The 24,198-nt window shown below is 34.4% G+C and overlaps 1 protein-coding gene across 1 annotated transcript in view; it reads right to left on the reverse strand.

The window, feature by feature from the left end:
* The window catches only part of LOC149782249 (uncharacterized), a 665,894-nt gene that overhangs the window by 100,610 nt on the left and 541,086 nt on the right, over positions 1 to 24,198 (reverse strand). The window contains exons 182-189 of the mRNA XM_089935099.1: positions 17,128 to 17,412; positions 16,454 to 16,602; positions 15,692 to 15,833; positions 15,028 to 15,131; positions 14,465 to 14,668; positions 10,478 to 10,652; positions 6,974 to 7,248; positions 2,528 to 2,677 (exon numbers count right to left, since the gene is read on the reverse strand). Of these exons, the coding sequence (XP_089791225.1) occupies positions 2,528 to 2,677; positions 6,974 to 7,248; positions 10,478 to 10,652; positions 14,465 to 14,668; positions 15,028 to 15,131; positions 15,692 to 15,833; positions 16,454 to 16,602; positions 17,128 to 17,412 (1,484 nt within the window). The remainder of the gene's footprint in view (positions 1 to 2,527; positions 2,678 to 6,973; positions 7,249 to 10,477; positions 10,653 to 14,464; positions 14,669 to 15,027; positions 15,132 to 15,691; positions 15,834 to 16,453; positions 16,603 to 17,127; positions 17,413 to 24,198) is intronic.

Consider the following 24,198-nt stretch of genomic DNA (forward strand, 5'->3'; position numbering starts at 1 on the left):
GTTCATTTTAATACTGGAAGAAGACCCTCCTTCTCCTTCTCATCCTTAATATCTCCCCATATAGCTTTTTCAGTAACCTTTGTAATAGGCTTAAATAACTGTTCTGTGCCCTCTGCGTACTCAACTTGTGCTTCCTGCCGCGCCTGTAAGTTTTTTCTGACAGGATTAAATTTCTTCATCGCTTCTAGTCATTCTCGTGCTAACCTAGCTGTGTAGGATTCTGGATGTACCATATTATGATATAACATAATGATTTAATTACAGCAACAGAGAGGGTGCTGCCTCCAACTTGGCACCGATGCAATCGCTGCGATTTTTCACGATCAGAAAAATTTAGGCTGGGTAAGTCAATTAGAGTTTGACAGGGTTGTCTCATACCGGGTACTGAGACAATCGCGATTTTTTTTGTACTTGCCCAATGAATAGACACATAAAGGAAACTGATGGGTATGAGCATGCTTGCTAAACATGGTGATTAAAATTTTCGAGCAGAATATGAGATTGATAACCATTTGAAAAATGTGCAGCAATGAGAATAGCTTGAATGCAAAGTCAATGGGAACATAATTGGTCAATCTTTATGAAAACTGAACGTCAAGACTAGCATTTTGCTTTTTATGCCATAAAGAGCTTTAAAGTAGTGGCTAACATGCTAAATAGGACAAGGAATTGAACCAGGATGATTTCGAAGTTATATAACTATAAAACTGATTAACTTCAGAATTTAAGGAAGGACAATGTATAGATCACTGGTAGGAATTGTTGTCAAATACCCATGTCTATCAAAGATAGTCATATCTTTGCTTAATTTTCTTGGCTTGCAAATAGAATCATCTTTCAATATCGTGAGGCATTATTGTGTATATTATCAAGATATCCTAGGTGTGTTAGAATTGAGTGTAAAATAAGAGTAATTATATCATGATAAACGTTTGTCATGGCTGCTTATGGAACAAGGACTAATTCAAGAGACCACAACAGCCTCATAGTTGTACAATCAAAAATCAAGTCTACGGTACAAGTGACATAAGGAAGGCTCCAAGCATACTTTGATTTTTAAAATCACTTAATTATTTAGTGTCAAGCCAGATTCTTCACATCATGTTGTATATACTGTATATATTGTATATAACAGATAGAAGGCCTCAAGGTAGATTAGTTCTGTAACTGAGTTACCTTCTCTAAATAAAGTCTTTATTATTATCATTATTATTATTAACTCCCACATCTGTTGCCTTGGATGTCATATAATTATAACATCTCATGCACACTTAAATATCACCTTGGTTATTAAAGTCCTGTTTAACTCATATCCATTATTTCTCTGAAAAACTACTGAAACTTGAGTAAAATACTATATAATGATAAAAAGATTGTGAAATCTCATGAAAGTTTTAGTCAAATTTACAAATATTTCAGTGAAATTTTAGTAGATCTCACCACAATTTCAATGAAAGTTTTGGTCAAAATATTTGTGAAATCTTACCAAACTTTAAAGTGAAATGAAAAAGACTTAAGTAATGCCATCATGGATTAGGTTTTGTATGCCAGAAAGAAAATGACAAGAAAAACCTAAATCTTATTTGATAATGCATGTCAAAATAAAATTTATAATCAATTTTAAAAGTTATTGTGAATATTTATTATTAATTTCCAATAATGTCTAAGAATCATTAGGCAGTTTAAGAGAAATCTGAAGTATATTTTTTATGGTTTAGGCAAAAAGCACTTAAAAACACCGTCTCAAATCCGCCTTGACATTTTCATTATTGGATGGGGTTTCTGCAGGTATTTCCATCTAATTAGGCAGAAGTAAAGATTCTGCCTAGCAACAGACAGAGTAATTTGCATATTTTGTGCTATATTCCACCCTGAATCTGCCTAAAAATGATAAGAGGGTGAATCTAGGCTAAATAAGTGGAATAAATAGATTCCGCCATGTAGATGGAATAAACAAATTCCACCTAGTAGGCAGAATAAACATATTCCTCATAGTAATAGACAGAGTAATTTGCATAATTCAGGCCATATTCCACCCTGAATCCACCTAAAATTTATAATAAGTGGAATCTAAGCTTTAGGTGAAATTTGCTTTAAAATTCCACCTGGAATCTGGTTAAAGTCATCGCAGAAGTTTTCATATGGGCATGGAATACTTTATCATCATGTTGGAAAAAGTGACAATGTGCTGAATTAAGAAATAAATGAATAACTGAGATTCCTAACTGTAAATCTAGAGGGGTACTTCTGAACATGAACTTGTCAGTGCTACGGTCAGTTTGGTCATATAACATGGGTGGACAGTGGTCGAGAGGAGCCACTCAAGTGAGAGACCAATGAAACCTAGAAACCTTTGTGCAATGAAACAAGGACTTTCCAATATATTTGAAATATTTTTGATCAACTCTCCTGAAATATAGAAAAAATGTCCCTGATTGCTTTTCCAGAAACATCCCATGTGTGTCATTATTTTTCACTTTTGTAGTGGATATAGAGCACCAATGACATCACAGGCATTACAACTCACCACTGGTTTTGTGTAACAGCAGGTGCAAACTCCTACTGAAAAGTCTTGGAGCTGCATGTAATCATAAATCCCAATTCCTTCCTCCACTGAGTCATAGAACATGATGCCAGTAACAGCCTGGCCATTTCCATCAGCAGATTTCACTGAAATCTGAAATAAACAATTTTTAAAAATTAAAAACATATTGATACACCAACTATTGATAGCTGCAAAATGTTCATTATACCATCCAGTCCTGCATGTAGGTAATGCTATTTGCTGTACTATATACTGGATACAGGAATATTCAAGTGTCCATTTCTAGCAATTTCTAAGGTCAGTATTTTTGGTAATTTCATTTTTAACTTACAACTTTATTCATTTTGTATCAATTTCATAACAATTCTCAAAATATATTCAGTAAATTTATTACTTTTTGTGGGCAACTATTTTTGGGAACTTCTGACTGCTTCAGACCATGAAGCAGGTAATTTCAACAGTAAAGACGAAGTGTGCATGTGTGTGTGTTTTTATTTTTTATATAGCTTTAAAAAAATTTCAGTCGTATTGCAATTTGCAGTGTGGCAGTTTATAGTGATGTTTAGCATTGGGGAATCATGCTGCAGACATGAAATATCATGTCCCACCAGTCATATTATTCTGATACCGGGCCAACCAGTCCTAACACTGACCTCATAATACTGATTGCCAAGCATGGCAGTTGCTAGTATAATTTTTATAAGTCTTTGGTATGACCCGGCCAGGGTTTGAACATGTGACCTCCCATGTCTTAGGCAGATGCTCTAATCACTCAAAGAAGATAAAGTGAATAAATAATGAATGGAAAATTAATGAAGAACAAATGGCAATGGTGTACAGAACAAACACAACGAAATTATTAATGCATTTTTAATAAAACAGAGCACAAATAAAAATTACACAATGATGAATCATTCCAAAAACAGAATGAAGACAAAACCATTTCATGAATGGATTTGAAAACTGTTTTCAAGCTACCTCTAAATTTTCATGCCATATCAATTCTGGATCCGATTCCTTAAACTGAAAGACAATTATTAATCTGTTTTAAGTTATATTGCATTTGTTGAGGTGACAACAACAACTGTTATTTATATGATGAGTTAGTCAATTGTGGTTGCATTTTTAAAAATTTAATTGAATAAAACGAGACATACGAGGATGAAGCAATCACTCACTGGGCCAAGATCTAATAGCAAGTCTAAAGTTTATTACACAAACATCATCATGAATGATTTCCACACCAGCAGCTCAGAGAAGATTCGGGTTAGTGTCATTAAATGTAGCTACAAGTAACTAATTTATTTCATGTATGAAGTATCTAAACACTGTTCGAATCAACACATAGCATAACACAGCTCATTAAATACATGCTATAACAGGGTGCGCTCTTTTCATGAAATTTTTATATGACATCATGTGGAAGGGTCAACTTCTTTATTAAGGATTGATCAACTTTCATACTCGGCTATATTTGGCCATAATGAAGTTGTCTCCCTTCGATATTTTTGCAGCATCAAATAAGGATTCTTACAGAACTCAGGAAAACATGTACAAAGACCAGTCTTTTTTCAGCATGCATCGAATGAATGGTGTTGCACTGTATATCAAAATGAACTGTGTTTAAATCATTAATGCATAAAATGAATTTGGTAATTTTAGCTTCATTTCAAGACTATGATATGCACATTCCATGAGAAACAGATTTGGATATCATTATGACGCAGTGCAGAACAAACTATAGATAAGCTGGCCAAGAAATCCATGTCAGTAGGATGCATTCCATAGAAATTTCTTCCAATAATGTTCATTGAAATAAAATTATGGAAATGAATGCTTCATGAACTTCTCTATTTGTGGCATCTTCATCTGTATGATTGGACATCAACATCTGTTAAATACTCTAACGCCTTTATGCCAGAACGCTTTCTGTCAAATCTGGTCAAATTCTATTCAGTGGTGTTGGAGAAGGAGTGGTGGCCATATCTGATAGCAGATTGGCATAAACTGTACAATCTGATGGCAGATTGGCATAACTATACAATCTAATATCTGATGGCAAACTGGCATAAACTATAAAATCTGATGGCAGATTAACTGTACAATCTAATAGCAGATTAGAAAAAAATGTACACTATGATATCTAATGGCAAATTGGCATAAACTATGCAATCTGAAGGCAGATTGGTATAAACTGTATATTCTGATATCTGAGGGCAATTTGGTATAAACTAAACAATGTGATGGCAGAGTGGCATAAACAAAACAATGTGATGGCAGACTGGCATAAACAAAACAATCTGATGGCAGACTAACATAAACTAAACAATCTGATGGCAGACTGGCATAAACAAAACAATCTGATGGCAGACTGGCATAAACTAAACAATCTGATGGCAGACTGGCATAAACTATACAATCTGATGGCAGACTGAAATATAATATACGATATGAAAGCCATTTTATGCATGAATCAAATGCAAATGAAATAAATTCCACATGCATTTCAAAAAAGAATGAAGTGCAACATGAAATGCAAACAAAATGAAGATTTGTTAACAATTACCCATTTTAGGGTTTTTATAAACATACAATTTAAAGAACCAACCATAAAATATCCTTCTCCAAAAATAATAGGACACATCCTTGAATTTATATATCCATGACATTTTTCACAAAACACAACAATAAATAAATTGCAGAACACTGACTTCAACCATTTAACTTTGTATGTCCCTGAACTAGGACAGACACTGAAACCACAAAGATGCAAAGAAAGCTTACTGTATAACTCTTACAAGTCCCTGCTTGGTGATGAGCCCATTAAAAATTTCATATATGTATGTATGTATGTATGTATGATGGCATGTCAGCACAATCCTGGTTATATAATGCCAACTGCAAGTTCAGTTTAAACATATAATGAAAAATTTGCGAACAACTTTGAGATGAATAACCCTTCAAAATGAAAGTAACTATGTGATCCTTTAAGATAAAATGCCAAGATCTTAAAAAGGTTGCAAAAATATGATGGTTTACAAATTTATAAAATCTTCAGGAAGATAAAACCCCTGCAAATAAAAGTATGTATTAAATGTATGTATTAAATCCATCTCTCAACTTTTATCACATTTACAAGGCACATTCCTTGCACAAAACACTGTAACCATTGCACCATTTATTATCTGATAGGCTCTTCTTATAGCCAAGACAGCTGAACAAACTCCCCACTGCCACACCCTGTACAAAACACTGTAACCCTTGCACTACCTATTACCTAATAATGTTTCTCCAATAGCCATGTAAGCTAAACATAGCTCACACCCTGTACAAAACACTGTAACCTCTGTGCTGTTTATTGCCTAGCATGTTCCTCCTACAGTCATGTCAGAGAGCCCTCATTCCTACCCACATTACAAAACACTGTAATCCTTGCACTATTTATTGCCTGGCATGTTCCTCCTACAGTCATGTCAGATGAACAAAGCCCCCATCCCTACCCACATTACAAAACACTGTAATCCTTGCACTATTTATTGCCTGGCATGTTCCTCCTACAGTCATTGTCAGATGAACAAAGCCCCCTTCCTACCGACATTACAAAACACTGTATTCCTTGCACTATTTATTGCCTGGCACGTTCCTCCTACAATCATGTCAGATGAACAAAGCCCCCATTCCTACCCACATTACAAAACACTGTATTCCTTGCACTATTTATTGCCTGGCATGCTCCTCCTACAATCATGTCAGATGAACAAAGCCCTCATCCCTACCCACATTAAAAAACACAGTAATCCTTGCACTATTTATTGCCTGGCATGTTCCTCCTACAGTCATTGTCAGATGAACAAAGCCCCCATCCCCACCCACATTACAAAACACTGTAATCCTTGCACTATTTATTGCCTGGCATGTTCCTCCTACAGTCATGTCAGATGAACAAAGACCCCATCCCTACCCACATTACAAAACACTGTAATCCTTGCACTATCTATTGCCTGGCATATTCCTCCTACAATCATGTCAGATGAACAAAGCCCCCATCCCTATCCACATTACAAAACACTGTAATCCTTGCACTATTTATTGCCTGGCATGTTCCTCCTATAGCTATGTAAGCTAAACAAAGCTCACTCATTTACAAAACACTGTAACCACTGTGCTGTTTGTTACCTGGTATATTCCTCCCATAGCCACATCAGCTACACAAAGCACCCACCCTGTACAAAACATGGTAGTCACCATGCTTTTTATTATCTGTTATGTTCCTCCCATTGTCAAGTTAGCTACACAGAGCACACCTCCTGTACAAAACACTGTAACCACTGTGTTGTTTATTACCTGGTACGTTCCTCCCATTTTGAAGTAAGCTACACAAAGCTAACCCCCGTACAAAACACTGCAATCACCATGCTGTTTTATTACCTGGTATGTTCCGCCCACAGCCATGTCAGCAGAACGATAATATGCAGCAGAGTACACTTTCTTCTCTCTAGTGTCTCGCATGATCTTGATACGTAGCTCGTCAAACTCTTCATCTCTCTGTATATATTCTTCCCGATATTCAATGACCCAGTTGGTACCACCTGGCATCCGGAATCCATGAAACGTATAATTGAACCATTGAGGATCATGCAGCATTGAGATACTCCGGGATGGACAAGCTTGTCCCTCATGCGAAGCCAGGTGTAGAAAAGTTCCTGTGCAAATTTAAGGATTCAATCAGCTGAATGCATGTGTGTATATATATATATATATATATATATATATATATATATATATATGTGTGTGTGTGTGTGTGTGTGTGTGTGTGTGACATGACTGGTAATTTACCTCAAACAACTATTTACTAGCTTGAAATATCAAAAACTGGGCATAATAATAATAATAATAATGACTATTTAAAGAGGGTGACAGTTAGTTGCATGGAACTAATCCTCCTTGGGGCCATCTAGTATATGCATATTTACATTTCAGGACACACACACACACACACATGCACATGAACACACACACTAATAATAATCTAAATTTATATATGGACATAATAAACAGAAAATTTGAAAAAAACATGCTCCAACTAGTCATCGAGTATATACAGAACAAAAGTGAGATAACAAAATGGAAGATTAGTGAATTTATACTTTGAGTTGTAATGTTTGTCAAATTGAACAGGTTCCACTTCATCCACCATATTAGATTATAATTAAATGGATTTGTATTTGTACTTTCTCTAATTTCCTTTGGGATTCTTTCCACATTAGTGATCCTAAATATCAAAAACTTTTCTGAATAGTTCTTTATTTGGATTTGGGATGGAACAGTGGTTAGATGAAATGATCTTAAATTGGAAGTGTTGTTCAGTTTTCTAGCATGAAATAGTTCATCGAGATATAATCAGACCATATTTTTTGGAAACTGTGCATAAGACTAGCCTTTCTCAAAAATATTTGTTCAAGAACTGTTAACATTTTAATATCATTCATTGCAATTGGGATGTTTTCAGCATTATCTAAAATGAGGCTGCAAGCTCTTTTTTTGCAAGCAGAATAATATGTAAATATTCTTGTCAGAAGTGTTTCCCTAGATAACCTTACAGTACTCATAAGCTTCCCATAATGCAACTGTCTGGCCATGATCATCTCCCAATTGTTCAAACACTGTACAGCACACACGAATTGAGTTATGAAAACTCATCTCCTGGACTTGTCAAACCCTTATAATTTAATGACTGCCCTAGGGTCCACTATACACATTACACAAGTCTTTCACCACCTCACATGCTTTTCAACTGTAATGTGCTGGTGCATCAGCACATATAAGACCTTTTAAATGAAATATGTGTTGCCTAGGCCATAATTAAAATCAGAAACAATACAATGATAATTAGCTTTAACTATTAACCTCAAGCACCTGTTTTAATACCTGATAAAAAAAAACATCCACTGGACATAACCATAAGCTGTGTTATGTATTTTTAAGGTTGTAACTCTGTTTGTTGGCAATCAATAATTAATTTTTAACAAGACGCCCAAGTAGGCCTGATATCACTCATTTGACTTATATAACTTAAACAGCTGAGTGTTTTTTATAGTACTATAGGAATATAACCTAGATCAGTGGTTCCCAACCTTTTCAAGTATGAAGACCCCTTCTTAACCTCCAAAAATGTTTGGCAGACCCTGACATGCTGATAGTTTTACTTTAGGCTTCCTTGAAGAAAAAAAAACAATGACCTCTGGGGATCCACAGCCCACAGGCTACAAACCACTGACCTAGGTTGATTGAATGAGTGATATTTAGCACCATACAAATGGTTATTTGTATGATCATTTAAAGGTGATAAAAGGTTTCGTATCAACCAACGATAAAAAAAATCAAACAGTTAAAAGTAAAATGATAAGATGGTAAGGGTAATATATAAAGCTTTCCAATCAATGTGGAATGTAAATGGCGTATGTTAATGAAAATTTAGATGAAAAGGTATTGAATAAAAAGGATGGTATATCATTACATAAAAATGCTCAAGGTGATAACATAAAGTTATATCTTAGAATAAATGTTTACTTCTTTCAGGAATTTTAAAATACAAGAGAAATGTATTGTATTAATAAGTTCCTTTACGACATACTGATTTTATCTTTCAAAAAAAATGACAAACTTTATTTAAAAGTATTGGTATAATTAACATGTAAAGTCTGTTGCTCTTAAATGAAATCATCTGAGATCTTGATGATAAAAACCCGTTTACCAAGGTTTATAAAATTTGGGTTTAATATTTAAATCTAACTTGGCCATATCAATTCTTGAAATATGTGCAAGTTTGACTTCTGACTTGGACTTTTAATGTTGCTTTAAAAAAATTTCAGTCATATCGCTATGATGTCTGCAGTGTGGCAGTTTATAGTGATTTCTAGCACTGGGGCATCATACTGCAGACATGTAGCATGATGCCCTCCCCATCACATTATCCTGACACCAGGCCGACCAGTCCTAACATTAATCTCTTAATGCTGAGTGCCTAGTGAGGCAGCTGTTAGTACCATTTTTATAAGTCTTTGAGATGACTTGTCCTGAATTTTGAACCCACGGCCTCCTGCATCCAAGGCGGATGCTCTAACTAGGCTACCAGAGTGGTCAAAATATGTGAGATTGACATCAACATTCATAATTAAACAACTAAGCAGACCCAGATGGAATAGTCATTGAAATTCAAGTACAATGCAACATCCTACATTGACATGATCATCAATGAAACATTTGAGCCTTTTTTGCCAAGGGTCTAACAGGAGTTGATAAATGTTAGTAAAAAAATAGAAAATTAAACTTGCAACTGTTTATGGTAAACTTATATTTCATAAACTAATCTGCCTATGAACCTTTAACAGTTGGAGTAATTGTTAGAAAATATGATGAGCATTAAATCTCTGTGTGTGTGTGTGTGTGAGATTTGGATTTTTAATGTAGCTTTAACAATTTTTCAGTCATATTGCTATGATGTCTGCAGAGTGACAGTTTATAGTGATATATAGTACTGAGGCATCATGCCACAGACATGTAGCTTGATGTCCCACCCAGTCACATTATTCTGACACCAGGCCAACCACTCCTAACACTAACCTCTTAATGCTGAGCTCCAAGCGAGGCAGCTGTTAGTACCATTTTTGTAAGTCTTTGGTATGACTTGGCTGGGGTTCGAACCCACAAACTCCCGCATCTGAGGCAGATGCTCTAACCACTAAGCCACCAGCGTGGTTGAGCATTAAATCTCAAGTCAAATCTGGGTACTAGCTCCCCCTGTGATTACTTTAACTAGCCTACTCTCTCCTATTTTCTGAAAAGTTTCTTCCTTCTACATAAAAGTGCCAGATTTTTAAGGCTATTATTTCAATCTTGGACAGAAAATTGCAAAACTTGTAATTGGCTTACCCTCCATGACAAATGGGTTATTCCACCAGACCATATCCTGTAGGAATTGGTTGCCATCAACAACGTAGCCATCTGTTGGGGATGAGCTGTCGTAGAGAACTGGTGTCGTTTCTGACTGTACCTCTAAACCAGCACCATTTTTCACGATCAGTTTGGCAAAGTATGGTGTGGACTTCTGTTAAAAAACCAGGACATGTGTTTACTAATTGCATATGTCACCAATGTAAAATAATAACTAATAAACTGACCAATTCTATCTCATACAAGATTCATGATAAACTGACCAATTCTATTTCATACAAGATTCATGACAAATTCTATCTCATACAAGATTCATGCTATTTCCTTTAAAAACAAAAGTGTAGAAATAACCTACTAAAAGTATAAGACCTGTTTACCTTATCATTAAGTTGTCATGAATCTTCTCTGTCATTTCAGGCAATTTTTCTCTCAAACAATGACATACAGTTTAACATCATCAACATCACAAAGCATTCATTACACTGTAGCCATTTTTAATGTTGTTGATCCTCCTTCGACCTTAACATCCATTGTTCATGATAGAATCCCAAATGTGACATGCAGTACACCCTCTGTCAGATTATGCATATGTGCACCAATAGTCATCAACAGAGAAACACATGTGGAAAAATGAATGAACATGATGGAGATGTGAATAATACTTGTCCCATGTTCATTTTGTGGAAAGTTGGCGGACAATACCCATAAAGAAATTTCTCGTGGATTCCATATGGAATACTTCAGGAATCTGTATGGAAGAGATATGGACTGAAAAACTTATGGAATCATACAATTTATTCCATATAAATTCCATAAATACTTCACAGCAAGTGAAAATTCCATATGGAATAAAGTTGCAACTTTAATCCATAGGCACTTTTTTCCATATGGAAAACAGGTTCATGTATTATAGCATCATGGAAAATACTCTCTGAAGAATCAATAACCGAAACTATCTGATTCAAATAGAAATATTGGTGGGAGTTAGAGCACATGTATATGTCAGTGTAGCTGATGTGGAAGGATGAATATATACACATATAAATTTGAAGAAACACATGCATGTCAGTTTTCTTTAAAATATTTCTACAGATGTTTAAAAACAGACAGAGACATGACCAAAAAAGCAGATAAAATGTAAACATGATCAGAAAATTTATATCTGGTAGTACAAGCATAGATGAATCTTTGGACTTAGAAAATCTGGTGCAAGGTGGAGTTTGGGCTTGATCTGATGTTTACTCTGAAAAATAATTTTGTTTGCTTCCTATTAAAATATGCTCTACAAAAATCATATCCTAGTGAAAATGTTACTGAAATTTCAGCAAAATTACAGTGAACATTTTTTGACATTCACTCAAATGTCCTTTTTCACTAGAAGTATGGTATTTTAGGAGATTTTACCAAAATTTCTGAAAATATCAGAATTATTTTGTGATTGAAATATCACTGACTCTGCCAATATTTCTGAAAATATAGTTGGGAATTTGTGATTGAAATTTCACTGAGAGCTTGTCAAAAATTCTGAAAACATAGTGATATTTTGTGATTGTAATATCACTGACATTTCAATAAAAAATATCAATAAGATATAATAAAATTTATTTTTTGTTTCTTGTACAATTTGAATGATTTTCAGCAGCATTTATATTTCCTATTTCTGATAGCTGTAATTGTATTGTTTATTTTGGGCACAATAATTTCTTTCCACATCTTTCCTTGTTATATTTCTTTTTCAAACTTTGTTGTTGTTGTATTTTTGTTTAACTTAAACTGGATTTAACTGCCTTCAAACAAGTTTTCTTGTTTTCCATTTTAAATCAGAATTTCGCTCTTCTCCTGACCCAAATCTAATTTTCCTCAATTCAGACCCATTTTTAATATTGTCTCTGTAACTTTTTAAAAAATAATGCTCTATACGGTCCCATTCCGCAGCAAGCTTTCTAATAAGTATTTGTTCAGTTTTGTATTCAAAAATGATCATTGTAATGAGCTTTCTGATTGGTCAAAATTTTGTACTTTCCCAATGAATCGTTCAGTAATGGAAGCTGATGGGAATAAGCTTGCTTGCTAAACATGGCGGTTCGAATTTTCGAGTGGGACAGAAGACTGAATAACCATTTGAAAAATGTGCGACAATGAGAATAGCTTGAATGCAAAGTCGATGGGAATGTAATTGGTCAATCTGTATGAAAACTGAACACCAGAACTAGCATTTTGCTTTTTGTGCCACAAAGGGCTTTAAAGTAGTGGCTAACATGCTAAATAGGACAAGGAATTGAACCAGGATGATTTCAAAGTTACATAACTATAAAACTGATTAAACTTCCAGAATGAATTTAATGAGGGACAACATACAGATCAACTGGTGGGAATTGTTGCTAAATACCCATGTCTATCAAAGATAGTCATACCTTTGCAGAATTTTCTTGGCCCACATGTAAAATCATCTTTCAGTATCATGTGGGATTATTGTGTATATTATCAAAATATTCTGTGTGTGTTAGAATTCATTGTAAAATAAGAGTAATTATATCATGATAAACGTTTGTCACAGCTGCATATGGAACAAGGACTAATTCAAGAGACCACAACAGCATCATAGTTTGTACATTAATAAAAAATCAAGTCTGCAGTACAAGTGACATAAGGCAGGCTCCTAGCATTTATTCTTTTCATAATCAATGTCTCAAATGGATGCTTTTCAGTAAATTTGCATTATCTTCACAGTTGAATTTTTCAATGCAGATTAATATTTTATGTTTTATATATGTTTATGTGTTCACAGTTGTCTGTGCATATATTCCAGGCTTGATACTTTGATTTTTAAAATCACTTTCTTAATAATTATCTAGTGTCAAGCCAGATTCTTCACATCATATTGTACATACTGTATATATTGTACATAACAGATAGAAGGCTTCAAGGTAGATTAGTTGTGTAACTAACTGAGTTACCTTCTCTAAATAAAGTCTATTATTATTATTATTATTAACTTCCATATCTCTTGCCTTGGATGTCATATAATTACATCTGTATATTTTTTTCATGCTTAAATATCACCTTGGTTAATAAAGTCCTGTTTAATTCATATCCATTATTAATTTGAAACCTTCTGAAATGTCTGAAAAACTACTGTAACTTCAGTAAAATACTATATAATGATCAAATTTTTTGCGAAACCTCACAAATATTTCAGTGAAATTTTAGTGAGATCTCACCACAATTTCAATTAAAGTTTTGGTCAAAATATATGTGAAATCTCGCCTAACTTTTCAAAGAAATGAAAAAGACTTAAGTGATGCCATCATGGATTAAGTTTTGTATGCAAGAAAGAAAATGAGGACAAGAAAAACCTAAATCTTAATTGATAATGTCTCTCAAAATAATCCATTTTAAAAATGATTGTGAATATTTATCATTGATTCCCAATAATGTCTAAGAATCATTAGGCAGTTTATTAGAAATCTGAAACAGATTTTTTATGGTTTAGGCAGAAAGCACTTTAAAACCCTGTCTGAAATCCACTTTAGGTACGCCTGGAAAATTTAATATGGGATGGACCATTACGAAATTCCATATGAACTATTTACATATGGACCATTCACAAATTCCATATGGTATATTTCCCAATTCCATATAGATAATTCACAAATTATCTATTGCCAAATTCCATATGGCTTATTCACAAATTCCATATGGATTATTACCAAATTGCACATGGAATTTTAATTTTATTCCATATGGACAACCTACAGATCTCATGGATTAATTTGCATATTCCATGGGATTATCCTTACAGAGTATGTAAGGAATCCATAACATTTCCTTATGGATACATTGAAATCCATAAGAATGGTTCAGCTTTAGAATAAAAATGTCAACAGGAATATTTCTGTAAAAGTACGTATGGATTCCATGTCCAATCCATGTGGAAAATTTTGTACGGGTTAAGGATCTTCATACCTCTAGTTTAAGCTCCACAAATTCATATGATGAGTAATTTCCAATAAGTTCAATCCAGTTCACTACCATTTCTTTTGGCCCTGTGTCACCACACCAATTTTGTTTCCATAGAGATATGGTGCATGAGTAGATCCCAGAGACGTCGTCTTCATAACCCTCCCAAACTATTGTGAGGGAGTCATTCTTGGATGTGTAGCTTATGGGCTGAAATTATATATATATATACATTTTACTGAGTTTCTTGACTGTATTAGTAACTTACAGACAATAATTAAAACAGGCAAAGTTGACATTAAAGTAACAAAATAAGGTAAAGTGTCAGATGACATTAAAATATGGTTTACTTTGCTCAAAGCCAAGCAAAACTGTTCAACAACTGTCAGTTGGCAATGGATGATAATAAAGAGTTTCAATGAATTATGACTCTTGAAAGGATTACTTGTGATTGTTTCAAATGAACAGTGATGAAAACAAATTAGCCAAATTATACAAGAACTAAAATCCATCAAAGATGATATATGTCACAACACAACTTCTCCTGAATTATTCCACACAACACTTACCATGTCAAAGTAAGGACCAGCCCTAAGTCTACCCATAACTGGTAGAGTGATGTCAACTGTAAATTCAATGAAAGTCATTCCGCATTCTCCAGACTTGTCAGTACCTGTAGTGTAATCAGAGAAACAGTCAAAATTATTTAAATATATAACATAATATGGAGAAAAATTGTAATTAGTTTTTCCTTTCATCACACACACAGACACAAATGGAAATATACAGAAAGATTAAATTCACTAGTATGCAATCCTTCATTGCAGATGAAATTATAGAAAATAATATAAATTCAAAATGATTTTGTACAGTGCACATTTAATTCTTTAATTTGTTGAATTTTCCTGAAGTATACACAAAATTGCCCCCCCCCCCATTAGGAAACATAAATTTGACTAGTAAGTAAAAGACTGCATTTCTATGTCCTATTACAGAAAAAAAAAAAACATTTAATTGCAAATGTTCTTGTGCAAATGCCTTTTGTATTTCTGTAACTTGCTGAATTCTTGTAAAGAATAGCCTAGGAAAACAAACTGTACATGATTAGGGAGGATGAGAGAAATAGATAACAGGTTTCCATTAAGGTAGCTGGGCGTCAATTTATCTTGGGTTTAAATTCACTGAAATTACAAGAAGGAGTTTACATTATGTATAAATAATAAATAATCTTACCCATGACCCAGGCAAAGTATGTTGCTCCTTGGGTAAGCTGAAGCTTGGTCAGTTTTTTAAATGTGTTTGTTCCAACATTGATAATATCCATGACATCAAAGAGTAGTGCCCTCTCTGCTTTGGGAACAGTCCCGCCTTCAAGCTATAAACCATAAAAAAAGTTTTAAAAAGTAAAAATCTTTTAAAAATGCACAATTACAGCAGGCTTTAAATTTAATGGGATTAGCAATATAATCTATGTCATCAGTTACATGTAGCAAGTGAACATTTTTGGAAGTACTGATTAATGAGTTGGGTAAATTTGCTCTCAATGTAAGTCCATGAACTTTTTAACATATCAGAAAAGACTGCATTACTAACTGCAATGATAAGTACTGTTCTATGTGATACACTATGTAGTGAAATAAAACTTTAACATAAATTTTGAATAAAGAAGCTAGGATAACATACTGACCACCATTAAACAGGTCAATAAGAGGTGTAATGGTCCTTAGAACATTGTATTCACTTTAACAAGGTCTATAATTAACTTTAACAGTTTAAGACAGGTCTATAGTTGTATATTATTAGATGACATTTAATAGTTTTTATCTCACTGATATTACAACATCAGAATATAAGTAATTGGATTAGTAATATAAGTAATTGGATTAGTAACATAAGTAACTGGATTAATACTATAAGTAATTGGATTAGTCAAATCTGAATAAATGGGGATAACTTGAATGATAGATAAAAAAAGATAATTGATTTTTAACATACATAGTTTTTACAGTTTGTGTCATTGGGCTGCGTTTGTGTGGAAAGACCCAGATAGTACAGCATCATCTCAACCTCTGACATGAAATTATCCCACTGAATTTCCAGTACTGTGTCATTGCTGACATATCGTGGCATCAGAATAGTTCCAGCTGAAAAAAAAGCCATGTTCATTGATATCATCTAGGACAAAAATTATAAAGCAAAAAATTTGTTTAAACTATTAATGCTCATGATCTAATTACACCGTGAAGTACAAAATAGACTGATCACTTTAATAGGAATAATTGCCTTTTTTTCTCATTCCTATGTAACTTATCTGCCTGATGCAAGTTGTATGTATAAGAAAGTTTTATAAGATGTTTGTCCCAAGCAAATTAATGAATACATCATACTGTATAACGTTTCTGACATAAGTGATTTTTGTATTGTTTTAATATGAAAAAAATATAAATATACACTAACAATATTTAACAAAGTTTTAATTGACAATAAATGATTCATTATAATACAATATTTAACAAAGTTTTAATTGACTATGAATGATTTATTATAATACAACATTTAACAAAGTTTTAATTGACTATGAGTGATTCATTATAATAATTACTTGGTACTTTATGTAAGACTGCTATAAAAGTTTTGAAAAATAACATTGCTCTTCATCAATTACTTACGCTCCACACCACCATTAAAAGCCACAGTAAATCCATTTGAACTGGCCTCAGCCTTAGTATTTGCAGCACTGAAGGCTCTAACAGTGAAATAATAAACTCCTTTTACAGGCACAAGATCAAGGTTATAGAAGGTCACTGTGGTATTGAGGTACACATTTGTAAATGGAACAACATCATCTCTAGTATTGGGGAATCTTCTGTCTGTTCCCAAGGCAACCTCATAGTAAGCCACTTTCTGATTGGGCGGAATATCCACATTAGCCTGTGACTCTAGTCCTGACTCTCCTGCAATGGTAACAAAAGATCAACTAGGATGATTTGCAATAAGTGTATAAACTAATGCAAGACAGAGGCTCCGACTATTGCTCGTTTACATGTAATTTTCCAAATACAGTTCTCCATCTTTATTAACCCTTTACCTCATAGAGCATAGTTACAAAGTGCAGCGTGCTATAAACAGAACACCTGTTACCTAGTCAACTCCATACGCATACGGTTTCCTGTGAACTGTTAAGCAGTGTAGTGTATGTTACGTTTAACAGCAATTTTAACCATTTTACATTTTTGGTCAACATCTATTATATGTGGAAAAATTTAAGAGGAAAGCCTGATTGTTATAGCTGTGTAATTATTTATCATGGAAGAATTTTTTTATGTGCTTTAAAATCTTGAGAGAACTCGTTCACCGTCATGTCAGTGAGGCTGTGTGACCAACCGTAGCTGCCATTTCTTATATTCGAAATTTACAAGTTTTTCGTCTGCATCTACATCACTAAGTCATCTGAATTTGATAATTTATAAAAACTAATTGCTGCCTACATCAATATCAGAGCCTTTACCTAGGTTACTGAATCTTTCATAGCTGTGATTCTAATCGTGAAAACTTCGTAAGTACTGAATGAAATCTGCCACCGCCATTTTGGAGAGTGGAGATTACGACCCAGTTACTTTAAATAGCAGATATCGACCAGTGCATAAACAGTGACCACGTGATCTGACGTAATTGTCATTGGCAGAAATGAATGTAGTATCTAATAGGGGGGTTTTCCCCGAAGGTGGCACTACAAAAACCAGCTCCAAATGGCTGATGTTTACAGCAGGCGTCAAAAGGCACTTCCATGCAAATGGAGTAGAGGCATCAAAAGGCGTTTCCTTGTGAATGGAGTAGAGGCGTCCAAATACGCTTGCATGAGGTAAAGGGTTAAGCAGTTGTTGGGGTCCATAACTGTTGGCTGTCTTGTGTATTAAATGTCCACATAATGAAGACTGAAATGAGGGTGGGAGGTAGAAGGAAAAGGAAAATCAAAATATCAGATATCTTGTGTAATAAATTATAATTTAATTGGTTAAATGTTGTTTAAGTAATACACAGTGCATCCTTCTCTGGCCCCTTGCTGGGCCCCTCTTTATCTATTATGATTTCTCTGTCCAGACATGATGTCATTACAGCCAATATATGTTAATAAGCAAGTAACTAAATTTAGATGTGTTGTCATGTTGAACCAATCAGATGACTGAGTTGGAGGTGAGGGACCTTCGTTACATTCACACTGCTCCATAGTCACAGGGCCCCCTTCACTTTGTTTGGGCCAGTGCCAAGTATCATGCATTCACAACTTTGCTTTTGACCCCCAATTTGTGTCAGTACTTAAATGTACTCAAATATTATCCCCATATACTTCATACCTGCTTCTTACGGAGCATGTATGGATCATCAACTGATGTTTGTTATCACAGCAATCCTCAGGATCAGACTTGTTGAGTTTCAGTCATCAGTGTCCCTGTATACCTCACATCAGCCCCTTGCGGCTCCACATACAGGTGTCGGACACTCTTCACAACCCTACAAACTCACCCAAGTCTCAATTCCTGAGGTAGTCCCATAGAAACAATTCAGAGCTGGGCTGGTGCAGTGTGCTGTGACAGGATTTGCCCCCATTATGCCAAAGATTATTTGTATTTACAATAAAATTTATACTGAACCTATGTATTGTGTGTTATTTAAATTGTAATTTAATTGGTTAAATGTAGTTTAAGTAATACACAATGCATCCTTCTCTGGCCCCTTGCTGGGCCCCTCTTTGTCAACTATGGTTTCTCTGCCCAGACATGATGTCATTGCTGCCAGTATATGTTAATAAACTAAATTTAGATATGTTGTCATGTTGAACCAATCAGATGACTAAGTTGGATCATGTGATCAAACATTGTGTCAGTTAGGGCGTCATTCATATAATTGAAACACCTGTAGAGATGCATTCCTTTCAGTGCAGATGCTGCATTTAATCTTTAACATTATTTGCGGAAAGAACCACCCACCACCCCTCCTTCTACCATGTTGTTTATTTGGGACATTTCTTGTATAGCATACTGTTCCAGCTCTGTTCTGGGTGGCCTTTGTCAAATCGACTAATGTTTATTATCATGGCAATCCTAAGGATCAGACTTATCGAATTTTGGTTATCAGTGTTCCTATATACCTCGTATCCGCCACTTGCAGCTCCACATACAGATGTCTTACATTCTTCACAACCCTACAAACACCCCAAGTCTTTCTTCCTGAGGAATTCCTATAGGAACATTGCCAAGCTGGGCCATTGCCAAGTTTCATGCATTACCCACTTTGCTTTTGATCCCTAATTTGTGTCAGTACTTAAATGTACTCGACTATCATGCTCATATACTTCATACCAGCTTCAACCTGTTTAACCTGATGAAAGACAGAGACAAGAAGATGACAAAAATGAAAAAGGTATAAGTATTGAAATACAGGTCTGGACATAAAAGCAGATTTCCTTCCTAAATGAAATTAGAAAGTAGCTCCAAAGGTGATATTGCCAGTGTGGTAATAAAAGTGGTATCACCACAGTGGTGATCACATTATTTCTCCCACTGATGTATTTCAATAACTCACCATGAAATATTTAATAAACTAATGTAACAACCACCTTTGATAAATATAATTAAAATGAGGTAACAACCACCTTTGATAAATATACTTATCAAAGCATCAGTTACATAAAATTATAATGTCTGACTAAATGACAGATTTTGAAATTCTAATCCACAAAATAAAAGAACTCACAAACTCGCATGTGTGTGATTCATTTCAAATCAAATGACATCAGAAACATGTAGTTATTCACAGATAATCACTCAACATGTGTATTCCTGGATTCCATACATTAATTCACCTCAAATCTATATGATTTTACTGTTAGGTAATAAACAGTTCCTGTTATCTGATTTCACTCTTAAATTTAACTGATTTCACAATTAAGTGGCAGTGTAATTGGTTTACTGGACTTTATTAGTGGGCACATTGTGTACATGAGCATCCATCAGTGACAGTTGTTTTCTGCCTAATGACTGCATAATACAACAGGCTGCATTGGAGCAATTATGTCAATGAGAAGCTATCACTGACAGTTGCTTTCTGCCTACTGACTGCATAATACAACAGGCTGCATGGGGAGCAATTATGTCAATGAACATCTATCACTGACAGTTGCTTTCTGTCTGAAGATTGCATAATATGACAGACTGCATTGGAGTAATTATGTCAATGAGCATCTATCAGTGACAGTTGCTTTCTGCCTATTGACTGCATAATACAACAGGCTGCATTGGAGCAATTATGTTAATAAGCATCTATCTGTGACAGTTGCTTTCTGCCTATTGACGTGTAATACAACAGGCTGCATTGGTGCACCTCTGATGCTAGTTTTGCATCATATGTACAATGTACAAACTAATTGTAGGCCAATGTTTATCAACACATCAATGGCTAGAGTACACAGTAAACAACATGCATATCTTAAATGTGCCTGTGTGATCAGTGAGGTTTGTTTACTGAGGTCACGAGGCTGATTGCTGGAGTACCTTTAGTGCTCAAGGTTGTCCTGTCTAAAACAATAGACGATACGTATCAACTCGTACATGTAATTCTACTGGCAATAAGCTAAAAATACCATTTTACAGCTTAAATCTACAGCATTTGACAATTAAAAAATTTAAACAAAAGTTTAAAAATTACCCGAAACATGCATAGTACAGTGTAACCCCGCTATAGCACACTCTGTTATAACACAAATTTGGATATAACACAGTCGTGGTATGGCTTCCGAAATTTCATATACATGTATTTTCATGTACACAAAAATAATTTCTTTCTTAAAAGTATGAAAAGAAACCTAAAAAGTTTATCCTTTTGGGGAGGAGATCGCATATGAATAATACAAGACAATTGTGGCATGGCTTCTTAAATTTTATATGTATTTTTCTCCTAAATGAAGAAATAGTGTTTTCTTCTTAAAAGTACAAAAAATAACATGTATAAAGTTTATTCAGGGATTGCATAGAGTTTTGCCAATGTCACAAACTGCAATCATTTTTCCTTATTGACAGCAAAATATACCATCTGGCAATCTTTTTTGTTGGTGACATTGCTGGCTGTTTAAACTTGTATATAAAACCATTGCTTTGGAGTGGAGAAATTCAGAGGACCCATGAAAGGAAGCCGCAAATTTGATATAAAATGCACTGAAATTAATCTGTTGTTCTATGAACAAATTCTTTGTCCATATTAACAAACCATTTTAACAGTGCATTGTTATATCATAATCCACTTATGTTTATATCTAGCATGAGTGTACTGTATGCTGTCTTTCATCGGATTTTCGCCGCTCGCTAGTAATTCATATATTTACAAAGACTGACATTTGTATGTGGATGGTAATTAAAATTCCTCTTCTTTTCACTCAGAATTAAATCCTTCAGAACTCACATTTTCTGTAGTAATCCCTGTCATCAGACCAGAACACCTTTGTCTCTATTGTCCGTTGACCTTTTTTTAAAGTTTTGATGAATACATGGAAGGTAGAATCACTCTACCAGAAATGTAAAAAAACACACAAAAAAACCCAAGATCTTACTTGTTGGTCTATTCAATAGGTAGGGAGGAACAGTGACTACAAACAACCAAATGAGCGCCAATTCCTTTTTAAAAATGTACCCATTTAAAACAGTTTGCTGAAATTTCAAAGAAAACCGATTACCTTTGAAGCACCGATTGTTTAGAAAATGTACATAACAAATGGAAAAATAATCAGTCTTACTCATGCAATACAATTATTTGATGTTAATTGCTGTCACAATAAGAAATGGGCATTTGTTTGGTTCTCCAAACATGTCCTTTAGCCATGACTTAAATAATTCAAGTACCCTTCATAAAAGAAAGCCCACTACAATCTTCAATAAAAACAAAGAACTTTTCTTTAAAGGAAGTCAGTACCAAACTTAAATAAAATCAATGGAATCTGATGATTGCTTCACTCTCCAACATGACTGGAACATGTTTACTGTGCCGTGAAAGTTTCCTTTTTGCAGGAATAAAAAAGTATGCTTACAAATGCTACCAACAGCGGCTTAAAACACAAACTAACTTTTACGACTTGGGATGTACTGAAAAGCAAATGTGCTTCATCATTCGTTACATGATTCTGCTATTTTGTTCCACTGAATTCAGACCTATATGACCTGTGACAAAATTATTGAATAATTTAAATGTGTGTGTGTGTGTGCATATTTTTGATGGAATTACTTGTTTTGTGGATTCAATGTTGGTGATGAGATTCTCAGGTTAGTACAGTGTTGATACTCTATTCATGCTATACATCAGACATGTATATATAAACAGCATACACATATATGTACCAATGTGTGGTTCTCTGAATAAAGTAAAATATTATATATGCCTTCTCTTTTTTCACTACAAGTGTATTTCTCTTTTAATATGCATAGATATAAGATGGTAAATGTGCCAATGAAGCACATATTTTTACGCCTGCATTTATTACCTACCCCTCCCCACCCTTATTTTTGGGTACATGCATCATTTTCTTCAGCTAACTGACCTGGTTGCTTATATGTTTCAGTCTATAACATGGTTGGGTTCTATGACTCCAAACTAACGAGTTATAGTGGGGTCACACCGTATTTTTATGCATTCGAATGCAGTATAGAAATAAGCCAGAACCAGTCAACTGGGGTGAAAAATGTTCCAATAGGACAATGGCTAGTGCAATGATGCAAGGCAGAGCAATATAACTAGAACTGTGAAGAAAGAAACAGTTGATGTGTACACACCAAGCTGTTAACTGATTGTGTTATTGTTGAAATTTAGGGAGTTTAAGGCCAAATCTGGAATGTGTTTCGAGGTGTTCTAAGGGATAAAGGTTGGTTTATGATATCATCTGAGCCTTGGAGGAAAATCGACAGACCTTTGGCAGAACAGTGATAAAAAGGAGAGGCTGATCATAACAAATGCTTTCAATAGGCAAACTAGGATACGTATTTTGATTTTTTGTCATGTTTAATTGTTACTGTATTGTTCAAGATTTTTCAGAGGGATATTTAAGGACAGCTCTTACATTTTTTGTTCACGTCAAAATGCTTTAATGTGCTTCCTCTCAATGCTATACAATAATGAACTAAAACCTCAATGCTATACAATACGGAACTAAAACCTCAATGCTAAACAATATGGAACTAAAACCTCAATGCTATACAATATGGAACTAAATTCTCAATGCTATACAATACAGAAGTAAAACCTCAATGCTATACAATACGGAAGTAAAACCTCAATGCTATACAATACTGAACTAAAACCATAATGCTATACAATACTGAACTAAAACCTCAATGCTATACAATACTGAACTAAAACCTAAATGCACATCTCATATGACAGTAAGCTTGATCCCATGGCAAAAGGGGCAAACATGCATGTCACTGAATGAACTGTCTAAGCTTCAATATGATTCATCTCAAATATTAAAGAAAATCCATTAAGCAATAAGGAAAAATCAGCAAATGAAAAGAATCTTTTGCCAAAACCTTACTGCAGATTTTTTTTTACTGTGACCTTGACCACAAGGTCATAGGGTTGAGTGAGCATGTCACAGATTGAATGATAATAGCTTTACAATGGTTAATGTCACATATAATGTGAATCTATCCAAGGGTTTAGGAAATATTAGCTACTTAGCAATTTAATGAAAATCTTAC

This window comes from Sinohyriopsis cumingii, chromosome 15, assembly GCF_028554795.1.
Source record: "Sinohyriopsis cumingii isolate HCF-2022 chromosome 15, ASM2855479v2, whole genome shotgun sequence".
NCBI lineage: Eukaryota > Metazoa > Mollusca > Bivalvia > Unionida > Unionidae > Sinohyriopsis > Sinohyriopsis cumingii.